The sequence below is a fragment of the Medicago truncatula genome, chromosome 5 (genome assembly GCF_003473485.1).
Source record: "Medicago truncatula cultivar Jemalong A17 chromosome 5, MtrunA17r5.0-ANR, whole genome shotgun sequence".
Classification (NCBI taxonomy): domain Eukaryota; kingdom Viridiplantae; phylum Streptophyta; class Magnoliopsida; order Fabales; family Fabaceae; genus Medicago; species Medicago truncatula.
In genome coordinates, this window is record NC_053046.1 from 29,046,524 (window position 1) to 29,065,084 (window position 18,561).

The 18,561-nt window shown below is 33.9% G+C and overlaps 1 protein-coding gene across 1 annotated transcript; it reads right to left on the bottom strand.

Moving 5' to 3' along the window:
- Positions 1–14,196: 14,196 nt before the first annotated feature.
- Positions 14,197–18,062, bottom strand: LOC11435498 (chaperone protein DnaJ). Its single transcript, XM_003615210.4, is given in 6 exon segments — positions 14,197–14,606; positions 15,062–15,135; positions 17,461–17,536; positions 17,618–17,695; positions 17,782–17,874; positions 17,877–18,062. Coding segments are annotated over 6 exon segments (414 nt in total). The 5' UTR covers positions 17,898–18,062; the 3' UTR covers positions 14,197–14,534.
- Between the last annotated feature and the right edge of the window lie 499 nt (positions 18,063–18,561).

Genomic DNA, 18,561 nt, shown 5'->3' on the forward strand with positions numbered 1-18,561 from the left:
CTATTATTTGATTTTAATATATATATATATATTAAAGTATTAGTTTTATAAGTACAATTTGATTTTTTTTTTTTTTGAAAGAGTAAGTACAATTTGATTGATATCTAAACATTAGACAACTTAACAAAATAATGACAATGAGTATTAGAATAATGCACAAATAGGATTAATTTTGAGATAGAAGTACAATATGAAATATGGATTTTGTTATAAACTGACACTTTCAATAAATTATAATTGTTGAGTTGTGAGGATCATTTGACTTCAATAAAATATAACTTAAAAGTCATAGACCTGTAATTTGTTTTTTTGTTGAGAAATGTAGACTTATAATTTGTTGGTTATGTATAATGTTTTACACTCGTGCATGCATGAAAGCTAATCTCATTCTTTAGATAAAAAAAATAAAATAAAATACTTTTTTTTAGGAACAATTTTCTTTTTTCTTTTAATCAAACGTATATAGAATTGGTTATACGGTATTTATGTCATACCAGATTGATATTTCCTTCTTTTTTTACTTCTTAATCAATAAAACTAAAAATGACTATTTTTTAATATGTGAAAAAAAAATGACTAATTTATTATGTGTTGAATTGTCGTGCACTTATGATAATAAAATAATGAGTTAATTTGTACACTCTGATAGTATTTTTTTACACAAACATCAAATCGAAATATAACATAATGTCACCTTATTAGATTTTCCGTGTGAGTATTTAATTTTCGTGTGCACAAATGGAAGGATATGAATAGAGAAACATTATTAAAGACAATTTTTTTTTGTTTTGTTGTTGATATTACTATTGAATTTTAGATGTTCTCATGTGCATGAATTGAATGACTGTGCTGCATTATTAAAGTATTCTTCTTACCCTTTATAACAAAATCCTCACTATAATTCAATTCAATATACCAAAACCCTCAATATGTGTAATTCAATTCCAGAAAACAAAATGTTAACTGCAATTATTCACAATCAACATAAAAAATAAAATTATTAAATTTGCTTTCATTTTTTTTTCGGTCAAGAATTGCTTTTCAGTTTTACTAAAAATATAAAATTAGTTCTGAGCACTTATTTTATTTAAATAAAATTCTATAATAAAAATAAAATAAAATAAAATATATACAATGAGGTAAGATAATAATGCCGATAGTCGGGCTCATTATTTCTGTCGGTATAACATATACAGACTTTCCATTAAGAATACAAACCTCGTAAATTATAATCATTTTAGGTAATTATTATTTTTATTAAACTTTACCATGTAAAAAATAATTACTCAGTTAGTCACTTTAATCTTTATTTTATGATTTGGTCTACATGCAATCTCTCTCTTTCCACAAAATAGTAAAATATGTAATTGTCGATAAAAGTAGACAATCAAATTAATTGTATATTTGCGATATGAAAATGTTAGGAAAAAAAATTTATTTTTAATTATATAAAGTGACTTTCCTTGTAAAAAAAAAAAAACTCAAATGGTTAATTAAACGGGATAGAATATAATATTTAATGCTTAAGGAGTAATACAGCCAATAGTTGTTTGGATATGTGTCTGGCATGCATGAGTCAATGTTTGGAATGTTGATTTCATATGACGTCATCACTTTTTCTCTATTTTTTGGGGTTTCTACGATACTAGTAGCGGTTATTTTCCCTCCATATTTACCCGCCAGATATAAATAAATATAAAAATATCGTTTCATAAAAATTAAAATAGAGCTAAAAAATAGAAAAACAAAGTTTTTCAGTAAAGAAATAGAAAATCATTTCTGAAAACTTAGCAAGATTCATGAATCCACGGTAATTAATTGGATCGGATAATGTGAATATGGTCAAGTTGAATGACAATAAACAAATAGAATACATTTCCTAAAAGAAAAAATACATAAAATTATTTTACAGAAAAATACAGTTTTTAGAAACTGTTTTTTAGAATGCATAAAATATAGAAAAATGTTCATGAAAATTAAAATGCGTAAAATATAGAAAAATGTTTCAGAAAACTTTAGTCAGGTTGATGAATCCACGGTATGAAAAAAAAAAAAAAAGAGAAAAGGAGTATGGTGGTCAAGTTGTATGAATAATTAAATGGAATTATAATTTTGGTCAGCGTGGTCCAGTTGACTTTCTTACTTAATTATCAAAATTTATATTTAAAAATAATCATCATCATGATATTGTAATTATAAAAGAAATTATAAACTGTGTTTGTGAGCAAAGTTCATTTGGTAAAAACATTGTATCATATATACATGTGACATAGTTTGGATCCTGAATTCCTTACTTATTCATCTTAAGGATGAAATTCTAACCACTAGAATATTTGACAAAAAAATTAAATAGTAATGGACTTTCTACTACGAAAATATATTTTAAAATAAGGAATTAAAATATACATCTGAGGTGCTAGCTAGAGCTGTAAAAATTGGTCGGTCTATTAGGCCAGATTTTGGGAGAATTCAAGCCTTAAAAAAGGAATTATGGTTCCGATTTACGGTTTAGATTTTGATTCGGATCTGGTTTTTTTTTTATGTGTGTTGTTTAATTTTTCTGCAAATTAGAAGAAGAAGAAAAAATTGTGAATTGAGTTTATCAAAATCGAATCCTCTTCTGCAATCCTCGTTTTTTAATTTTGTTTTTAATGATTTGCTGGATTTTCTGGGTTGAGTTTGAAGATTTATGAGGTTGTACGAAGAAGATGATGAAGATAAAGAAATGGGAAAAAAAAAAGTTAGTGTTGTTGACTCACTGGAAGATGTAGTAGACATGCAGATCTAACGATCATCTTTTAATAAAAAATATCAAACGGTTTAAATTAAAAATATTAATAGGATCTATGGTGGACCACTTTTAAGGTTGGTCCACCATAGACATCATTTGGATTAAAGTTAACTGTCTGTATTTATTTGGCAAAAGGAGGAAAATCTGAGGGACCAAAACGTACGTTTTATTAATTGTATGACCAAAATGAAAACTTGAAATTATTTGAGGAACCATTGAATCAAATAAGTCTTAATTTAATGCACTTATTTAAAGTTTTTTAAGTTTTTAAGTATCAAATAAGTCTTTAAAAGGTTAACAAAGACATATTTAAAACTTAAAAACTTAAAATACTAACCTGATATTTTTATTAAACTTAAATGACCAAAAGAGGTATTTGACCTTTAGAATATTAAACTTTGAAAAAACATGACATCTTGAAAATTAGAAGAAGAATAAATGTGCAATTGTTAAAGGAAATAACAGAAATGGCTTGTACATGTCATGGATAGTTCAACTACATTGGGAAGAATGTTGTAGCATATTAAATTTAGTGTGATAAAAAACTATATGTTGGCATGAGACATGAACATGTTAATGAGAAAGCATTAATTTAATTACGAAATCAAATTTGCAAATGGTGCGAAATCAACAAGTCAGAGTTTGAAACCACAATGGCTATTTTGTTAAAGATCAACTAATATATGATAATCAAGGTGCAGTTACCCTCATATTAGGAAGTTAAACAAACACATTGATCAAACATTAAATATTTACAATGAAGGGGTTCAAGAACCAATGGAAAATTATTATAGCTTGGTCAGAGATGAAGTTTTGAGGATTATAGGCGCAGATCTCATAAGTTATGTTACTATTGTTGGTGAAGAACTGCAGGAAATGATCCTAATAGTTTCAAGGAAGCATTTTAAAGCAAAAAAAACTCAATACCACATAGAAGCAATGTCATAAGAGCTGCATTCTCTTGAAGAAAAAACAAACAAACAATAGTGGTGGCAGGTAGCTGCGACGACGCTGCAGCGGAGGCATATGGAGGGACTATCCTTCTTTGAAGTGGTTGAAGGCTGGATAGTGACCATAAATGGCACATTAGATGCGATCATAGGTTCTAAGATGAGGTCTTTCATTCTAAGTCTTCAAATTTTTCACAAACATGATGCATCCATGAATATGGGACTAAAGTTGATAAAAGGTTAAATTGAAGTGCAAAGTTTTCCATTAAAGTGATTTTAGAGTTTCATTTTATGTGATTAAGTGATTCGCTACATTTTTTTTACATTAATTCAATTTTATATGTGAACGTGAATTCATGTTAAGCCTCTTAGGTGCACTAATCATAGGCACAGTTATGCCTATGTGAATAAACTATATGTTAACGGGATTTCTAATCACGACAATCTAAGATTTCTTATATAACGTTTGTATCAATTGACGGATTCTTCTTAGACATGAAACATTTTGTTTGAAAGCCATGTTCAAACACCCAATGTTGACAGTCCGTACAATTATTGTGCACTGTAACAATTGATTATTCTAACAAGAGTGAGAGAGATGGATGAAAAAAAATGGAAGGAAGAGGAACTGGAGGAAGAAATTAGGCTAAAGGGATGAGAGGAATATAAAGAAAAATTAGAAAAGGGTAATAATTGAAAATTAGAAAAGGAGTTGAGGGTGTTTTTATCAATTTAGGGTGTAAGGAAAGTTTTTTTTTTTTTTTAAAGAATTAGAACAAATCTTAACCGTTGTTCGCCACCTACGGCAGATAACTGCCTTGGAGGTATTTTGATATTTTTGGAGTGTTAAAAAGCAATTTTTGAAGTGAAATGTGTAAAATTCCAGTGTTTAACAAAAAGCTCATAAGCCCAAAGATTCTAAATAGAATCCCTCTAATGGGTTTCAAACAGTTGCTACTTGTTTCGAAAAAAATTTTGTTTGACATCTTCTTTTCTCATCCTATAAGTTTCTCGTGTGCCTTATACAGTTTGGATTATAGAATCCGAATGATATAAACATCCCATAAAAATTTCCAAAACATGTTAAAATATATCGAATTTTTGAATCCAAAATAGGGTGTGCGAGAAACTCATATAGGATGAGAAAAATAATATTCTTCATGTTTTTCAAAGCTAATTTCAGTTTGAAAAATGCAATGTAGCGAAAAAGTCTAACGAAAGATTCACGATTACATATAATTGGCTACTTGACACCGCTGCTGGGTGATTTCCACAAATTCATGGATTAAGTCAATAATAAGTTCGCTTATAACTCACAAATACACAAATTTAGGGGTGTACATGGGTTGGGTTGGGTAGGTTTTAGCCTAACCCGTTACCCAACCCGTTGATCACACTATGGGTTGGGTTCAACATGGAACCCGCATTTACATAGTTAGAACCGAACCGAACCGAACTAATTTTTTTGGGTTGGTTCGGGTTGGGTTCACGGATACCCGTTTAATACTTTCTCTGTCAATTTTCGTAAAATAGTATGAAGCAGAATTCATTCATATATCTTCCAAAATCGCATGTATGTAACATAATTCATTTCCCTGTCAATTTTTTGGGTTGCTATGTAACAGTAGTAGCAGAATTCATTCATTCATACTCATAGTATGAAGCAAAAACAACTTAATAATAATACCAAAATTGAGAAAACATATCTCTTCCACAAAAGCAAAAACAACTTAATAATAGTACCAAAATTGAGAAAACATATCTCTTCCACAAAAGCCAAAAACAACTTATTAATAGTACCAAAATTGAGAAAACATATCTCTTCCACAAAAGCATAAACTGTAGTAGCAAAATTCAAAAGTAAAAATAGTAGCAGCAACATAAAATGCAGTAGCAGCAAACATCATCAGCAACAGCAACAAAAATACACCATCAGCAGCAACAAGCAACAATTCCAGTAGCAACACAAAAAACATCATCAGCAACAGCAAATCCAGTAGCAACAACACAACTGCAAAATACAAACAACAATAAATCACCCAAACACTACTAAACATAATAATAATTAAACAAATTAGCTAAGAACAATAACAAATAATAAGAGATTAATACAACATTAACAGTTACCTTAATTTCCAGTATTAATGATGGTGTTAAGCTCAGCTGCAGTAACGCCGGCATCAATAGTAACTAATCCAGCCAACTCTAAAAATTTAAACACAAACAATTACTAACAAATATATTTAAAACTATAATCAAATATATTTGAAATTAAAAACAAAAGTATCCATACCTGACTCGATCTTTTCCACTTCAACCAACTCGGCATCTAAATCAATGACCTTGGGAGATTTGATCCAATTTTGGGTGCAGATCAAAGCTTCAACAGTAGAGGGATTTAATGAACTGCGAAACGAGTCAAGGACTCGACCTCCAGTACTAAAAGCTGACTCAGAAGATACGGTGGATACAGGAATAGACAATATATCTCGTGCTATGCGGGAAAGAACATGATATTTATTTGAGTTTACTTTCCAAAAAGTGAGAATGTTAAATGTAGAAACATCATCTTCAGGACCATCCTCCAGATACCTTTCCAACTCATTTATTTGTACCTCCCGTTGTTTTTTCTTCACTCTCATTCTGAACATTGTGTCCCAGTCTTCATCTTCTTCATTTCCAATTGTAGATTGAGATACCATGTTTGAAGATGAGGCATTAGAACCACCACTTTCAGGAGAAACAGGATACAAAGCCTCATAATGCTCAAACAATCTATCAACAAGATTTGTTAACTTCTTCACCATAACTTTGGACTTATCTTCACCATACATTTTGTGAGTGCAAAATTCAATATACTCAAGCTTATAACGAGGATCAAGATAAATAGCAACAAACAAAAGATAATTTATTGCACCACTTTCCCAATACTTGTCAAACTTAAGTTGCATGTTTGCGGTCATGGTTTTCAAAATCGGATCAGTAACATTGTGCCTCCATTTATTCAATGTTTTCTGAATTTCCATCAATTGCTTGAAAAAAGAGTTAGCAGTAACATGCAATGACCCAGAAAAAGGAAGAGTTGCATCATAAAAAGTCTTCAAGAACTTCACAAAAACACGGGAACGTTCCCAATCATCATGATCAGGACATCCCCCTAACTCACCACCAAGACTAGTAACAAAGGCAGCATCAGCATGTTCTAAACGATAAAACACATGTTCATATTTTTCAGCAATGTTCAACATAAGATAGGTAGAATTCCACCTAGTTACTACATCAAGTGTTACCATTGCTTTAGAACATACACCTAAAGAATCTGCACACTTCTTGAAAGTGGCCAACCTACTTGGAGAACTCTTGACAAACTTACATGCAGCCCTGATTCTCTGGACAGATGCATCAATATCTTTTAATCCATCAAGTACAATCAAGTTCAATATGTGAGCAAAACATCTCATATGCAAGTACTCTCCATTAAACAAGGTACGACCATTCCAAACCCTCATGCCTCTATTTAAATAATTAATGGCCAAGTTGTTGGCACTTGCATTGTTAACAGTAACACAACAAATAGACCTAATACCCCAGTCCTTCATGCAATTTTCTAAGGCTATTCCTATGGTTTCACCTTTATGGTCAGCAATTAAATTGAAACTCAATATTTTTTTCTTCAAAACCCACTCATCATCAATATAATGAGTTGTCACACACATATAATTCATGTTTTGAATTGATGTCCAAGTATCAGTTGTAAGAGACACCATTTGATTATTTGCAGACAACACACATTTCAAGGTTTCTTTCTTATCAAAGTACAACCTCAAACAATCTCTAGCAACGGAGACACGAGAAGGAATTTTAAATTTTGGTTGAGCATCACCCATGAACATCTTAAATCCTTTGTTTTCAACATGTTTAAAAGGAAGCTCATCAATAATAATCATTTTCGCAAGTGCCAATCTAGTCTTCTCTTGACTAAAATCAACAAGTTTAAAACTAACACTGTTAGGGTCATCCTCACTCCCTATTCCAATAGCTAAAGTCTTTTGTTTTTTATCAACTACCCTATATGGGTTTTTTAGGCACACCTTTAAATGTTTTCCCAGGTTAGTTGTGCAATGACTAGAACTATTTGCGGCATATTCTTTCCCACAATATTTGCGGCATATTCTTTCCCAGGTTAGTTGTTCCTATTAAAATGTTTCCAAACTTTAGAACGACTTTGAGGGGTTTTTTTTGGTTTGCTTACCGCTGTAGCAGCTCCTACCTCAGTTACAGCCCCTGCCTCTGTTACTTCCCCATCTTTTCCTTGTTGTAAGTGAGCTTCTTGCACTCCTTCCACTTCCATTTCTACAACAATTTTGAACAAGCATGATTAAAACAACATCAAAAGAAAATGGAGAGCGTATCATCTTTGAATAATATTTACATAAACAAAACTTTTCCACTGTATGTTATATCCTATACAAGCAATACCTTTCCCACTGTATGTTTCTAAATAGTTCAATTTACATGTAAAAAAATCTAGTGATGAATCTAATATATTTTTTTTCTTTTGATTTTTCTATGATATGATTATGTTCCGACTATGTTTGAAAATTAGGTAAGCTATTCCATCTAAGTAACATTTCAACCACCATTATATTATAAGTTGACGGTAATGAAAATTTCAGAACTAATTAGAACTAATTTCAGAAATCGACATAGTCACATAGAGATTTGAACAACCTTTCCAAATCAACCTAAACAAATCGACAGAGTCTTTTGGTTTTAAAAAATCACCAATTGCATTACTAATTACAACTTTTTTCATTGGGTTAAATCAACATATCATAATCATGAGAGAACTAAGAAGATGAATGGGTTAAATCAATATATAAAAGATGAATTGAAACAATAAATAGGAGTTGACAGATGAATGAAGAACAGAAGGATCAATATAGCATACACTCTACACACATACCTGGTCTGTGGCGGAAGAGAGAAGAACTGAGAAGGGAACTCTGCACTGCAGCGGCGCTAGGGTTTCTAAGTTTGGGAGAAAATGAAATGAAATGAGGGGAAGGCTGAATAAAACAGGGTTTGGACGGTTGGTTTTATTGTGTTAATGTTTGGGCTCAACATTGGGTTTGGGTTGGGCTCAACATACGGGTATACGGGTTGTCAAACCAAAACCCAATAACCGAACCAAAGATAATGGGTTCATGCGGGTTGGGTCGGGTTAGACCCGAACCAGACCGGGTTTGGATAAAATTTGGGTTGGGTTGGTTTGGATCGCCAGGTCTGCGGGTCGACTTGTACCCGTGTACACCCCTACACAAATTACACCAAAAAGTACTTCTCTCTCTATAACCTTTTCTCTCTATCCTCTCTCTAAGAACTCAGCGTTGCCCCCTCCTTGCACATCTAAACTGTCCTTTTTCAAGATGTAGAAGGTGAATGTGGTGCTACGGTCGAACCACCGCCGTTCTCCACCGTCGTTTTTCCTTTCCTTGTTTTTTTTTTTTTTTGTGTGGTTAGATCCAGCTTCGTTTTTTTGTTTTCGTTTTTATTTTTTTGTTTCATGTTCATCTATTTTGGTTATGTTAGTGAGTTGTTTCATCTGATTTATCGTCTCTTCATAAACTCTTGGTCGGTTGTTTGTGTTGTTAATCTCTACATCTTTAACAGCAGTGACTGACCTGTTTATGAGTTACGTAACTTGGTCCTCTGCTATGGTTTTTTAAGACTTTAGTTCTGCTAAAGCTCGCTTGTTTGAGCTTGCTGACTAGTTTGGGGTAATTTCCTACAAGGCATGTTGGAATGCCTAGTCTAGATTTTATTTTTGTTGGTTGTACCTTTTTGGTTTCACGGGTTTTTCGGTGTTGTTTGTGGTGTTTTCCATGTTGTGGTGGTTGTGTCGTGGGTGTCTGTACCTCGTCGGTGGTGTGGTTGGGTTTGGTGTTGGTCGTGTTGTGTTGTTTGTGTTGTTGGTGACGTTTGTGTTGTTGTGTCGTTCATGTTGTGTTGGTGTTGTTCTTCTTTTTTCGTGCAACTTGGAGGTAACTTTGGTGTGGTTCCTTAATTGTTTTGTTTCCCCGAAAAGGTTTGGTGCATAGACGCTCCGTGTTAGCGGTAGTAGTCATTCATGTACCTTAAGATCTTTTTGGGCCCTTTTAGGGTAGTGTTGGTGGGCTCTTGTTGCTTTTTGGCTTGGTTGTTGTTTACTCCGGTGCCAGACGCCTTCTCCTTGTCACCGGTGGTTGCCTGTTTACGATCTAGATTGTGTTTCTACTTCAGACCGGCGTCGTTGCCCGTGTTTTGTTGTTGGGTTTCATCTTCCTTTTGGTCTGTGTTTGGGTTGTTGTCTGTTTCTTGGCGAGGTGGTTTGGAGGCGTGGTCTTTGTCTCTTTTGATGATTTGTGTGTATTTTCTCTGTGGTTGTTTCTTCGGAATATTATGGTGATGTTTGCTTCTTTCCTTAGAGACTTTCAACCTCGTTGTATTGCTCTTGTGCCTGCTGAATCGGGGTGTTGCATGGGTGGTGGTGGCGGCGAGTGTAGTGGTGGTGGGGATTCAGTAACAAGGGTGGTTGGTGTTGCTTAGGTGAGGAGTTGAGTGTTTTTGTGGCGGTTGTTGTGGGTGATTCCTCTTGGAGACCGCCTCTATTATTCGGGTTTATATTCGTTGTCGCTACCTCTTGTTTCAGTTTTTGGGTGGCTAAGGTGTTTAGGGTGATTTTGAGGAGGCGCGTCCTTCAAGCTGGGCATTTGTTCCTTTTTGATTGATATTTGCACCACTGCAGTCTTACTTTTTGTGTGCTGGATTCTGATGGGCCGGTTACTTTTGCTTCGAGGTCGGGAGTTGGCGTCTAGATGCATTCTTGTTTGGTTGGCATTCTCTGGTGGACTGGGGATAAGGGTTGCCCGTCTGGTTGGGTCCTGAAGTCTAGTGGGCCGATCGTTTTTGATTCGAGATCGGGAATCAGTTCTTTGGCTCAAGTTTGGTTTTGGGCTTTTATGTTGTTCTTTCGGTGGTCTAGAGGTTGTCAGGTGGTGGAAACTTATTGATCTTTAGAATAGTGGCTCAACTTATGGGATGCGGCTGGAGTGTTTCATTTAGAGGGGGGGTTATTTTGGGTTGAGTAGTGGCGATGGGTTATGGATTTAGTTTTAGTGGTGGTTTCGTGAAGGGGTTTGTTTTTAGGCGGTGATGTTTATTTTGGGGGGTGTTGTCAGGTAGGGTTTGACTAGGTGTTTGTGTGTAGGATTTTTTATGGAGTTTATTTTTCGGGTGTTCCGCCTATATATGGCGCCTTTCGTTTGTATCCTCAGTTTCACTGGTCTCAGTTCGTCTTGAACAGGGATCTGGTTTTTAATAAATTTACTTATTTCAAAAAAAAAAAAACAAATGCACACGCTCGTGAAATTTCCCGAAAATAATTTGGCACATATAGCATTCATGTTTCAGTTTTTATAGTTTTATGAATGTAAACACAGATTATTTCAACATGCAGAAGGACAATAGGTATGACATCTTGCACATATTTTATCAATCATTGGATCAAGGAAACAGCATATGGTATAGCAAATATTAAGGGTGAAAATATCCAATGATTGATAAAATATGTGCTGGTTGTGTAGAGTATACCATTAAGGAGCGCTGGTTGAAATATTAAGGGTGAAAATATCAACATGCATGTGAGTTCACTTAGTCATGCCAAGTTTTCAATTGTTGAATTTGTTTAATATCATCGAGCCTCTTAAGTCAATGGAGTTAGAAATTTTTCTTTTCAAGATTCAAACGAAGGAAAAACTCAATTTGATTTCTATTGAAGAGCTTGTTTTGATGATGGATTGTTGAAAAAACACAAACTCCCTCTCTTTCTCTTCCACATTATCCTCTATTTCACTACCATTTTCACTGTGAAGTAGTGTTAGATTTTTTGTGAGCAACAACGATGTTTTAGGATTTGGACATGAAGTTGTGTGTGTATGAAACATGAAAATAACTGAGAGGAAACGGATAGCAAATTTGATGAGGGAGGAGTAGCCGATCGAGAGAAAAATCCGTGCGACCGTATTACCGCACACAAACTAACTTGTGTATGGTAGCACTGTCACACATGCAGTTTTATAATGTAAAATAGTCATTGGTCAAATTTGATTATATATAAGTTGAGAACATATTCTGACATGATATTTTTGTTCTTAAATTAAGTAGCATATGCTCTCTCGTGATGCATGGCTCCTACCATATTAATGCATGTATTTTAATGCTTTCGTTTGACCAAAGTAATTGTATTCTCTTTCACAAAAAAACAAAAAACAAAAAAGTAACTGTATTCTTTTTTTTTTTGGTACAAATTAGTCCTACTCATCTCATGTTATCTCTAAATCTTTTCATTCTTCTTTTTTTGTTGTTTTGTCTATTTTTACATTGTTGATTCTTTTTTCTTTTTTTTGAGAGATACATTGTTGATTCTTTTTCACTCACTTTGTGCATAAACTTCTTTCATCTTGTTGTTACTTGTTTTTTGTTACTTGTTTTCGAACACGCTCAACTCAACACATACTTTGTGGTCTATTTTTCTTTGTACATATACATTGAAAATAAATCAATAAATCCATCAATTTGATCACTCCCTTCAAGCACTGGATTTAAGAATTGAAAGAACCATGGCTAACTTGAATGAGTAACAAAGGTTATTAGAGTTCTCCTAATGGTAATGAATGATTCTAAGAGAAATAAGCAAGAGAATGATGGAATGGAAATAACGAAGGCAATTATGTCAATAATATAAGCCCTACTTCAAAGTTCTAAGATTCCTCGTGATAAGGTGTTACTAGTTATTTGCTAAAACAAGATGTACAAAAATACACCAAATATCCTTAAGATACAAAAAGGAAGAGCTCTACTTACACACCATGATTTACACCTAAAAGGAAAACAAAGCAGACAACTAACTCAGGAGCACACCAACAAAATTAGTCAAACAAAGCAAAAACTACAAAGGTCCTTAGTAACTAATAAGATGACCCGAATTGCAATGCTCAAAACAGCCAGGACAAAAGCGCTTTACAGACTGCGCATGACAGAAAACACCGGCAAACAAAAACTGCACAAACTAACAGATATCAATTCAGGAACCACACCACTCGTCTTCCTGACATTGAGGATCCTTCCTTTGACGATCTGCCTCATGGTTAGCTTCCCTTAGGACATGGATAAAATCGATATCTTTCATAACCAATAACATATTCTTCAACTTATTGCAGTAAAACCTTAAATTTCACGGACTCTCGCCAAGGTTTGTTATCCATGAGAGAGCATTCTTAGAATCGGATTCAATAATAAGTTTACCTATTAGAATCGACAAACGATCCAGGAGTAATTCAAGAGCAAAAACAATTGCAAGCAGTTCAGCTTCATTTGAATCCATGATACCAACAGAGGCTGCAAATTCGGCAATCTTAGTCCCTTTATCATCATGAAGGACACCTCCAATACCAGCACAACCAGGCTTTCCTTTGGCAGAACCATCAGCATTCCACTTTAGAGCCTTTGAGAGAGGGGCTTGCCACTGCAAACACTGTCTGACATTCACCCGTTCACGCCACATACTAACTGCATCAATAACACAAGGAAATCCATAAATTCTTCCTGAAGCTCCCCTCAAATAATCCTACCTAACAATCAAACCAATCACCCGGTCGTCGCGTAATACATCTCAACGTTCCACCATTGGAGCACTCCCATCCAAGTTCGCCAAGTGAACGTACAATGAAGGAATAAATGGCTAATTGTTTCTGCACTACTGCAGAAAGGACACCGATCCCCACCGTCGTCCTGGACAAATATTCAACTTTTCAAACGACTTCTTGTATTCAGTTTCTCTTGCAACACAAAGCACCATGATCCCAAAAACCTATAAATTAAATTATCTCTCGAAAGCATTTCATCAACATAAACTAAAGCAGAACCCGAAAAATTGTCCCTTCAAGGTTTCCCTCTTTTTCAAAACCGTCAAATGAGCAGTCTCACTCTCACGAGTTATTTGCTCATTTACGCGTGATGGAAATAACCCAGTGAACGAGAACGAAGGAAAACTGAAAACACTTAAAAACTTGGAGAAAATGAAACCCAATGTAAAATTATGACCGAGGCAGCATGAGTTTTCTATTTATTTTTTCAAAATAATTTGACAGAAGTTAGACGGTGTGAAACGGCAGGGGGGTTAGTGCTAAGTAAGAAAATAGAATGGGTGTTGCTGACTTTCACAATTAACTCAGAGTGGTGAGTGTAATTTCCCCTTATGTATTTAATTTTTCAATAGTAAATCAACCGTCCATAAAAAATTATAATTAGTGTATTCTTTAATGTGATTGTCATTGCAGTTCAAAACAAAACCAAATTAAGAATATCAATATCATTGCATCATGGATTACTAAACACTTAAAAACTGAGAACATCTAAAAAACCATCAGCGTTTGTTCTCTCTTCAAGTTGCAATATCAGAATTTCAGGCAACATAAGAATCGTGAACCAAGTTTTCATTTACAGATAAACAGAAAGTTGAGCGATATAAACACATCTGAAAGCAAACAGAGAGCGCGAGATAACAGTCATCGATTACAAGACGTAGAAATCACATTTTGTCTATGTTTACTATTATACATAAAGTCTGAAGCTATTCCTCTAGGACATCATAAGCATCTGTTTTTACTACTGATAATGGCATGCAGTGCCAGGTACTTCAAAAACCTGTCCAAGAGGCACTGGATGAGGATGTCTGAGATGCCGGTTTTCTTTTACCATATTGAATGCTTTATGCCAAGGCCATTGCAAGTCAATATGAGACCCTTGTAACGGTTAAGATAATCCTGCGACAAACAAAATGAAAACATCAAATAAACATAATGAGTCATTCATGTAAAAATCAGAGTAAGTATCCAGCTTGATCTCTGAAATTGTAAGACTCTATCAAACCAGTCCTTTGTATTATCAATATTTCAAAATGATCCCTCGAATTGCAAAATGTTAATCAAGCCTGCCCCTCTATTTGGATCTGCTGTCGAATGCATCTTTGTCATATTCACTTAGTTTCAAATTCATCTCTGATATTACAAACTTAATGGTCATTCTAGTCCCTAAGCATACCAATGGAGGGACGAATTTGATTAAAATTTTGTAAATTCAGGGATAATTTTGGAATATTGTAAATGTGAGGAACTAGATTTGCTACAGTTCTACAATTTCAACGACCAATTTGGGTGTTTACTCATGCAACATTCTTTTGAAACACACTTATTGTCAGATGAAGACGAATATTCCTTACAATGATATTGTAATCATATACGTAACGCATCCCGTTTATGTCATACTCTCTCCTTTTGTCTGGATCACTCAAAACTGCTCAATACAGCCAAAGACATGTTAGATTATACTAACTTTGTAGGCAAATAATAAAGAATAGAAAGTCAGCATGACATTCAGATATCACTAAATTAAAATTTCCAACAGGCAACAGCACACGTCAGGAGGATTCTAGACTGTAACTTATAATATATATATATATATATATATATATATATATATATATATATATATATCTATTGAACCGCTAATCTAACCCCTTTCATAACTGCTGTCTTGACTCTAGTCTTGACCACAAACCATCCTCTCAAAACCTTGAAAGGACAACCTTCACTATTGGTCATATGCTTTAAAAATGAAAAATAAAATAATTAAATCCACCAACTATGTTATTACTTCTTAATTTCTTATTACATCTTACATTCATCCCACATAAAAAAAAAAAAAAAATAGTTTACAAGTCAAAGAACATCGCTCTTATTGTATCAATATTTTTATTTATTTTTTGACAAAACTTATTGTATCAATATTAACTACACTAAATCTGGATATGGTAACAGTCAGCTGGTAGAGTGTATTATAAAACCACATATATAAACTTAAAACTTCAATGCAGTATTCTTTCCAGTTTTCCACAACAAGCCAGTAGGAGAACGAGTAACCTTCGAGGAGAAAAGAAAGAATAGGGGTTAAAGCTTGGGAAGCTTTCCTCTTTTCGTTCCCTTCCTTAATCTTTTGCAGAGGGGAGACCAGGGAAGGGAGGGATGATACACTCTTTCAATCTAATAACATGCACTGATGACTCAGTACAATGTGACATCAAAATTGTAAGGAAAAAATTATAAATATCTTAGAAGGCTATAAATCATATCAAAGGCGACCAGCCGATCTCTGATAAGGATGAGTGTTAACCAATGCATGTAAAATAAAAGGGGGAGAAAAAGGTTGCAACAATAATGCACTCCATCATGAATTAAGGTATTTGCAAGTCAAGTTAGAGCTTCATGTGCTCAATTTGAGGCTAGGCATGTACAACCTTGGTTATTCTTACATCAGAAAGAGTTTGAAAAGGATGTTCAATGTTCAAACTCTGGCTACTAATCTAGTATACTAACAACTAACATTTATCTATTTAAAAAAACAAGAACCATCTTAAGCCATTAAGATTAAGGTCTTCTTACTATGGCCTCCCTTGTTCTTCTCGTCACAAGGCAATCTATGTTATTTATTCACCCAACAAAAAAAAGGCCACCTATGGTATGCAGCATTTATTTTCCTCAGTAGATGCCACTCAAGCTTTTTCTCCAAATCTTATCCTTTCTTTTATTCTATGTATGTATCCCTAGTACTCATCCATGACAACTTTTTTTTATCTAAGTTAGGGTTTGTTCTTCTAGCGACTTTACCACCCAACATTTGGTACCTCTGATCGAAGACGTATTAGGTGTCCTACAAGTGTCAGTGTCCGACACCGACACATGTGATTATGTTCAATTTTGCCGTTTTCTTAAATTACTACTGGTGTCGACATGTCAGTTTTGTGTTTGCTTTGTGTTTCATAGTTGAATTTTTAACTCCATGCAATTGTTATCCAAATTCACTGCATTTTGGAAAATACAAGTTCCGGCGTTTGTGCAGCTTGGGCAATCCAGCCCCTCCTATCATCGGACGGCCCACATTTCATGTTGGCAAAAAATAGTGAGTTGAAATCTGAGCATTGGATGACCAACATGCACAACTACAGGAAATCCATGATTTTCGAAATGCAGGAAATCCAAATCCAGAAACAAATAAGTCAGCATAGAGATTGTTATAGTCAAGGATTATAGAAAACAACAAACTACTATAGTTTTCCATCTAAACAATAGTTCCAGCAAAGATAATTTTTACCATAATGCAAAAGAGAATTCTAAAAGTAACTATAGTTAGGCCTTTTCTATATAAAGTTCTCCAGTTCTCCTTAACAACACAATATGGATATTGAAACTAAAATATAGATAAATCCAGATCACATAGATATTATAAAACTGAAACAAACAAATTAAATTAAAATAAAGCATCAACTTAGTCCCTATACTATCATTCTCTCTCCAATTTAGTCCCTAAACTATATAAATATAACAAGTAGCCCCGATAACTATATGAAATCTGTTATTTAGTCTCTAAAGTATATGAAAATCCATCAATTCAGTCCCTAACATAAAAACATGTGGACTAAATTGAGTAATTGACAGATGTTATATACTTTAGGTAATACTACTTATTAAGACACTAAATTGAACTTTAGCGACTAAATTAATAAGTATAAATAAAAGACGATAAAATAATCCATGCAACAAAGCACGATATATAAATAAATACCCTGGTAGGCCTCATTTATATCTTGAAACCGTGACGTGGCGGAATCCTGGTCTTTCTGTTTATCCGGGTGCCATTTCTGTGTGTTGAAAAAGTAGAGATTATTAACAATCCCAAAACGAGGTTAGAAAAAAACCACATAAAACGCAACAAAACGCACCAAAGCAAGACGAATGTAATTAGAGCGAATAGTATCATCATTTGCATCGTAATCCACTTCTAATATCTTGTAATAATCCTGAAAAACCCATAAATAAACTAATTAATTATTATTCATAAACAATTTAAATAAATAAGATGATGGAGGGTGAGGGTTTTGGGAACCTTGGGTTTAGAGAGAGTTGAGAGGAAATCGAAGTTGAGATAGGAATTTGGGTCGGGAATTTGATCGGGTTTCTGGGAAGTGTTGTGGTTGTCGTGAAATTGATGTTGTTGTTCATGTTCTTGTTCCCATTCCCACATCATGGTTTGGTTGGGTTGAGGAGAGTGAGAATGAGAGAGTGGTCGGTTAAGGAAGAAGATTTTGTTTTCGAAATGATTGAAGTTTGTGGGTGAGCGAGTGAGTGGTCCTTTTCCTTTCTAGCGTGGCGTTTCGTTATGTGACGCGTATGTTCGATACGGTAGATAGATATTCATGTTCATAATCCTCTCATCGATATACGCGGTCATTTTTATTTGAGGAAATAGTCACTTTAGTTATCACTTTGGCATCGTTAAATATTATTAAGTGATGATGTAGCACAAGTTTTACGATGATATAATATATGATGTGTCATAGGACTGAAGTGAAAGTAGACAATGATCATTTTAATGCTTGAATTAAAAATCAATATTTCTAGCGTGAATCTTAAATCCCTAAATATCATATAATTCTCTCTTTTGTTCAAAATCAATCTTTCATTAAACATCAACTTTACTATTAGGTCCCTAATTGTGCATACTTATTATCAGTTAGGTTCCTATTTTCAATTTTCACTTTAGTCCATTTGATACATCATATGTATGTCATTGTAAAACATGTGTCACATCATCACTTAACAGAATTATTTAACGTCAGACACGAAGTGTTGAGTCATAGACTTCTTTGTATTAATCCTGAGTAAA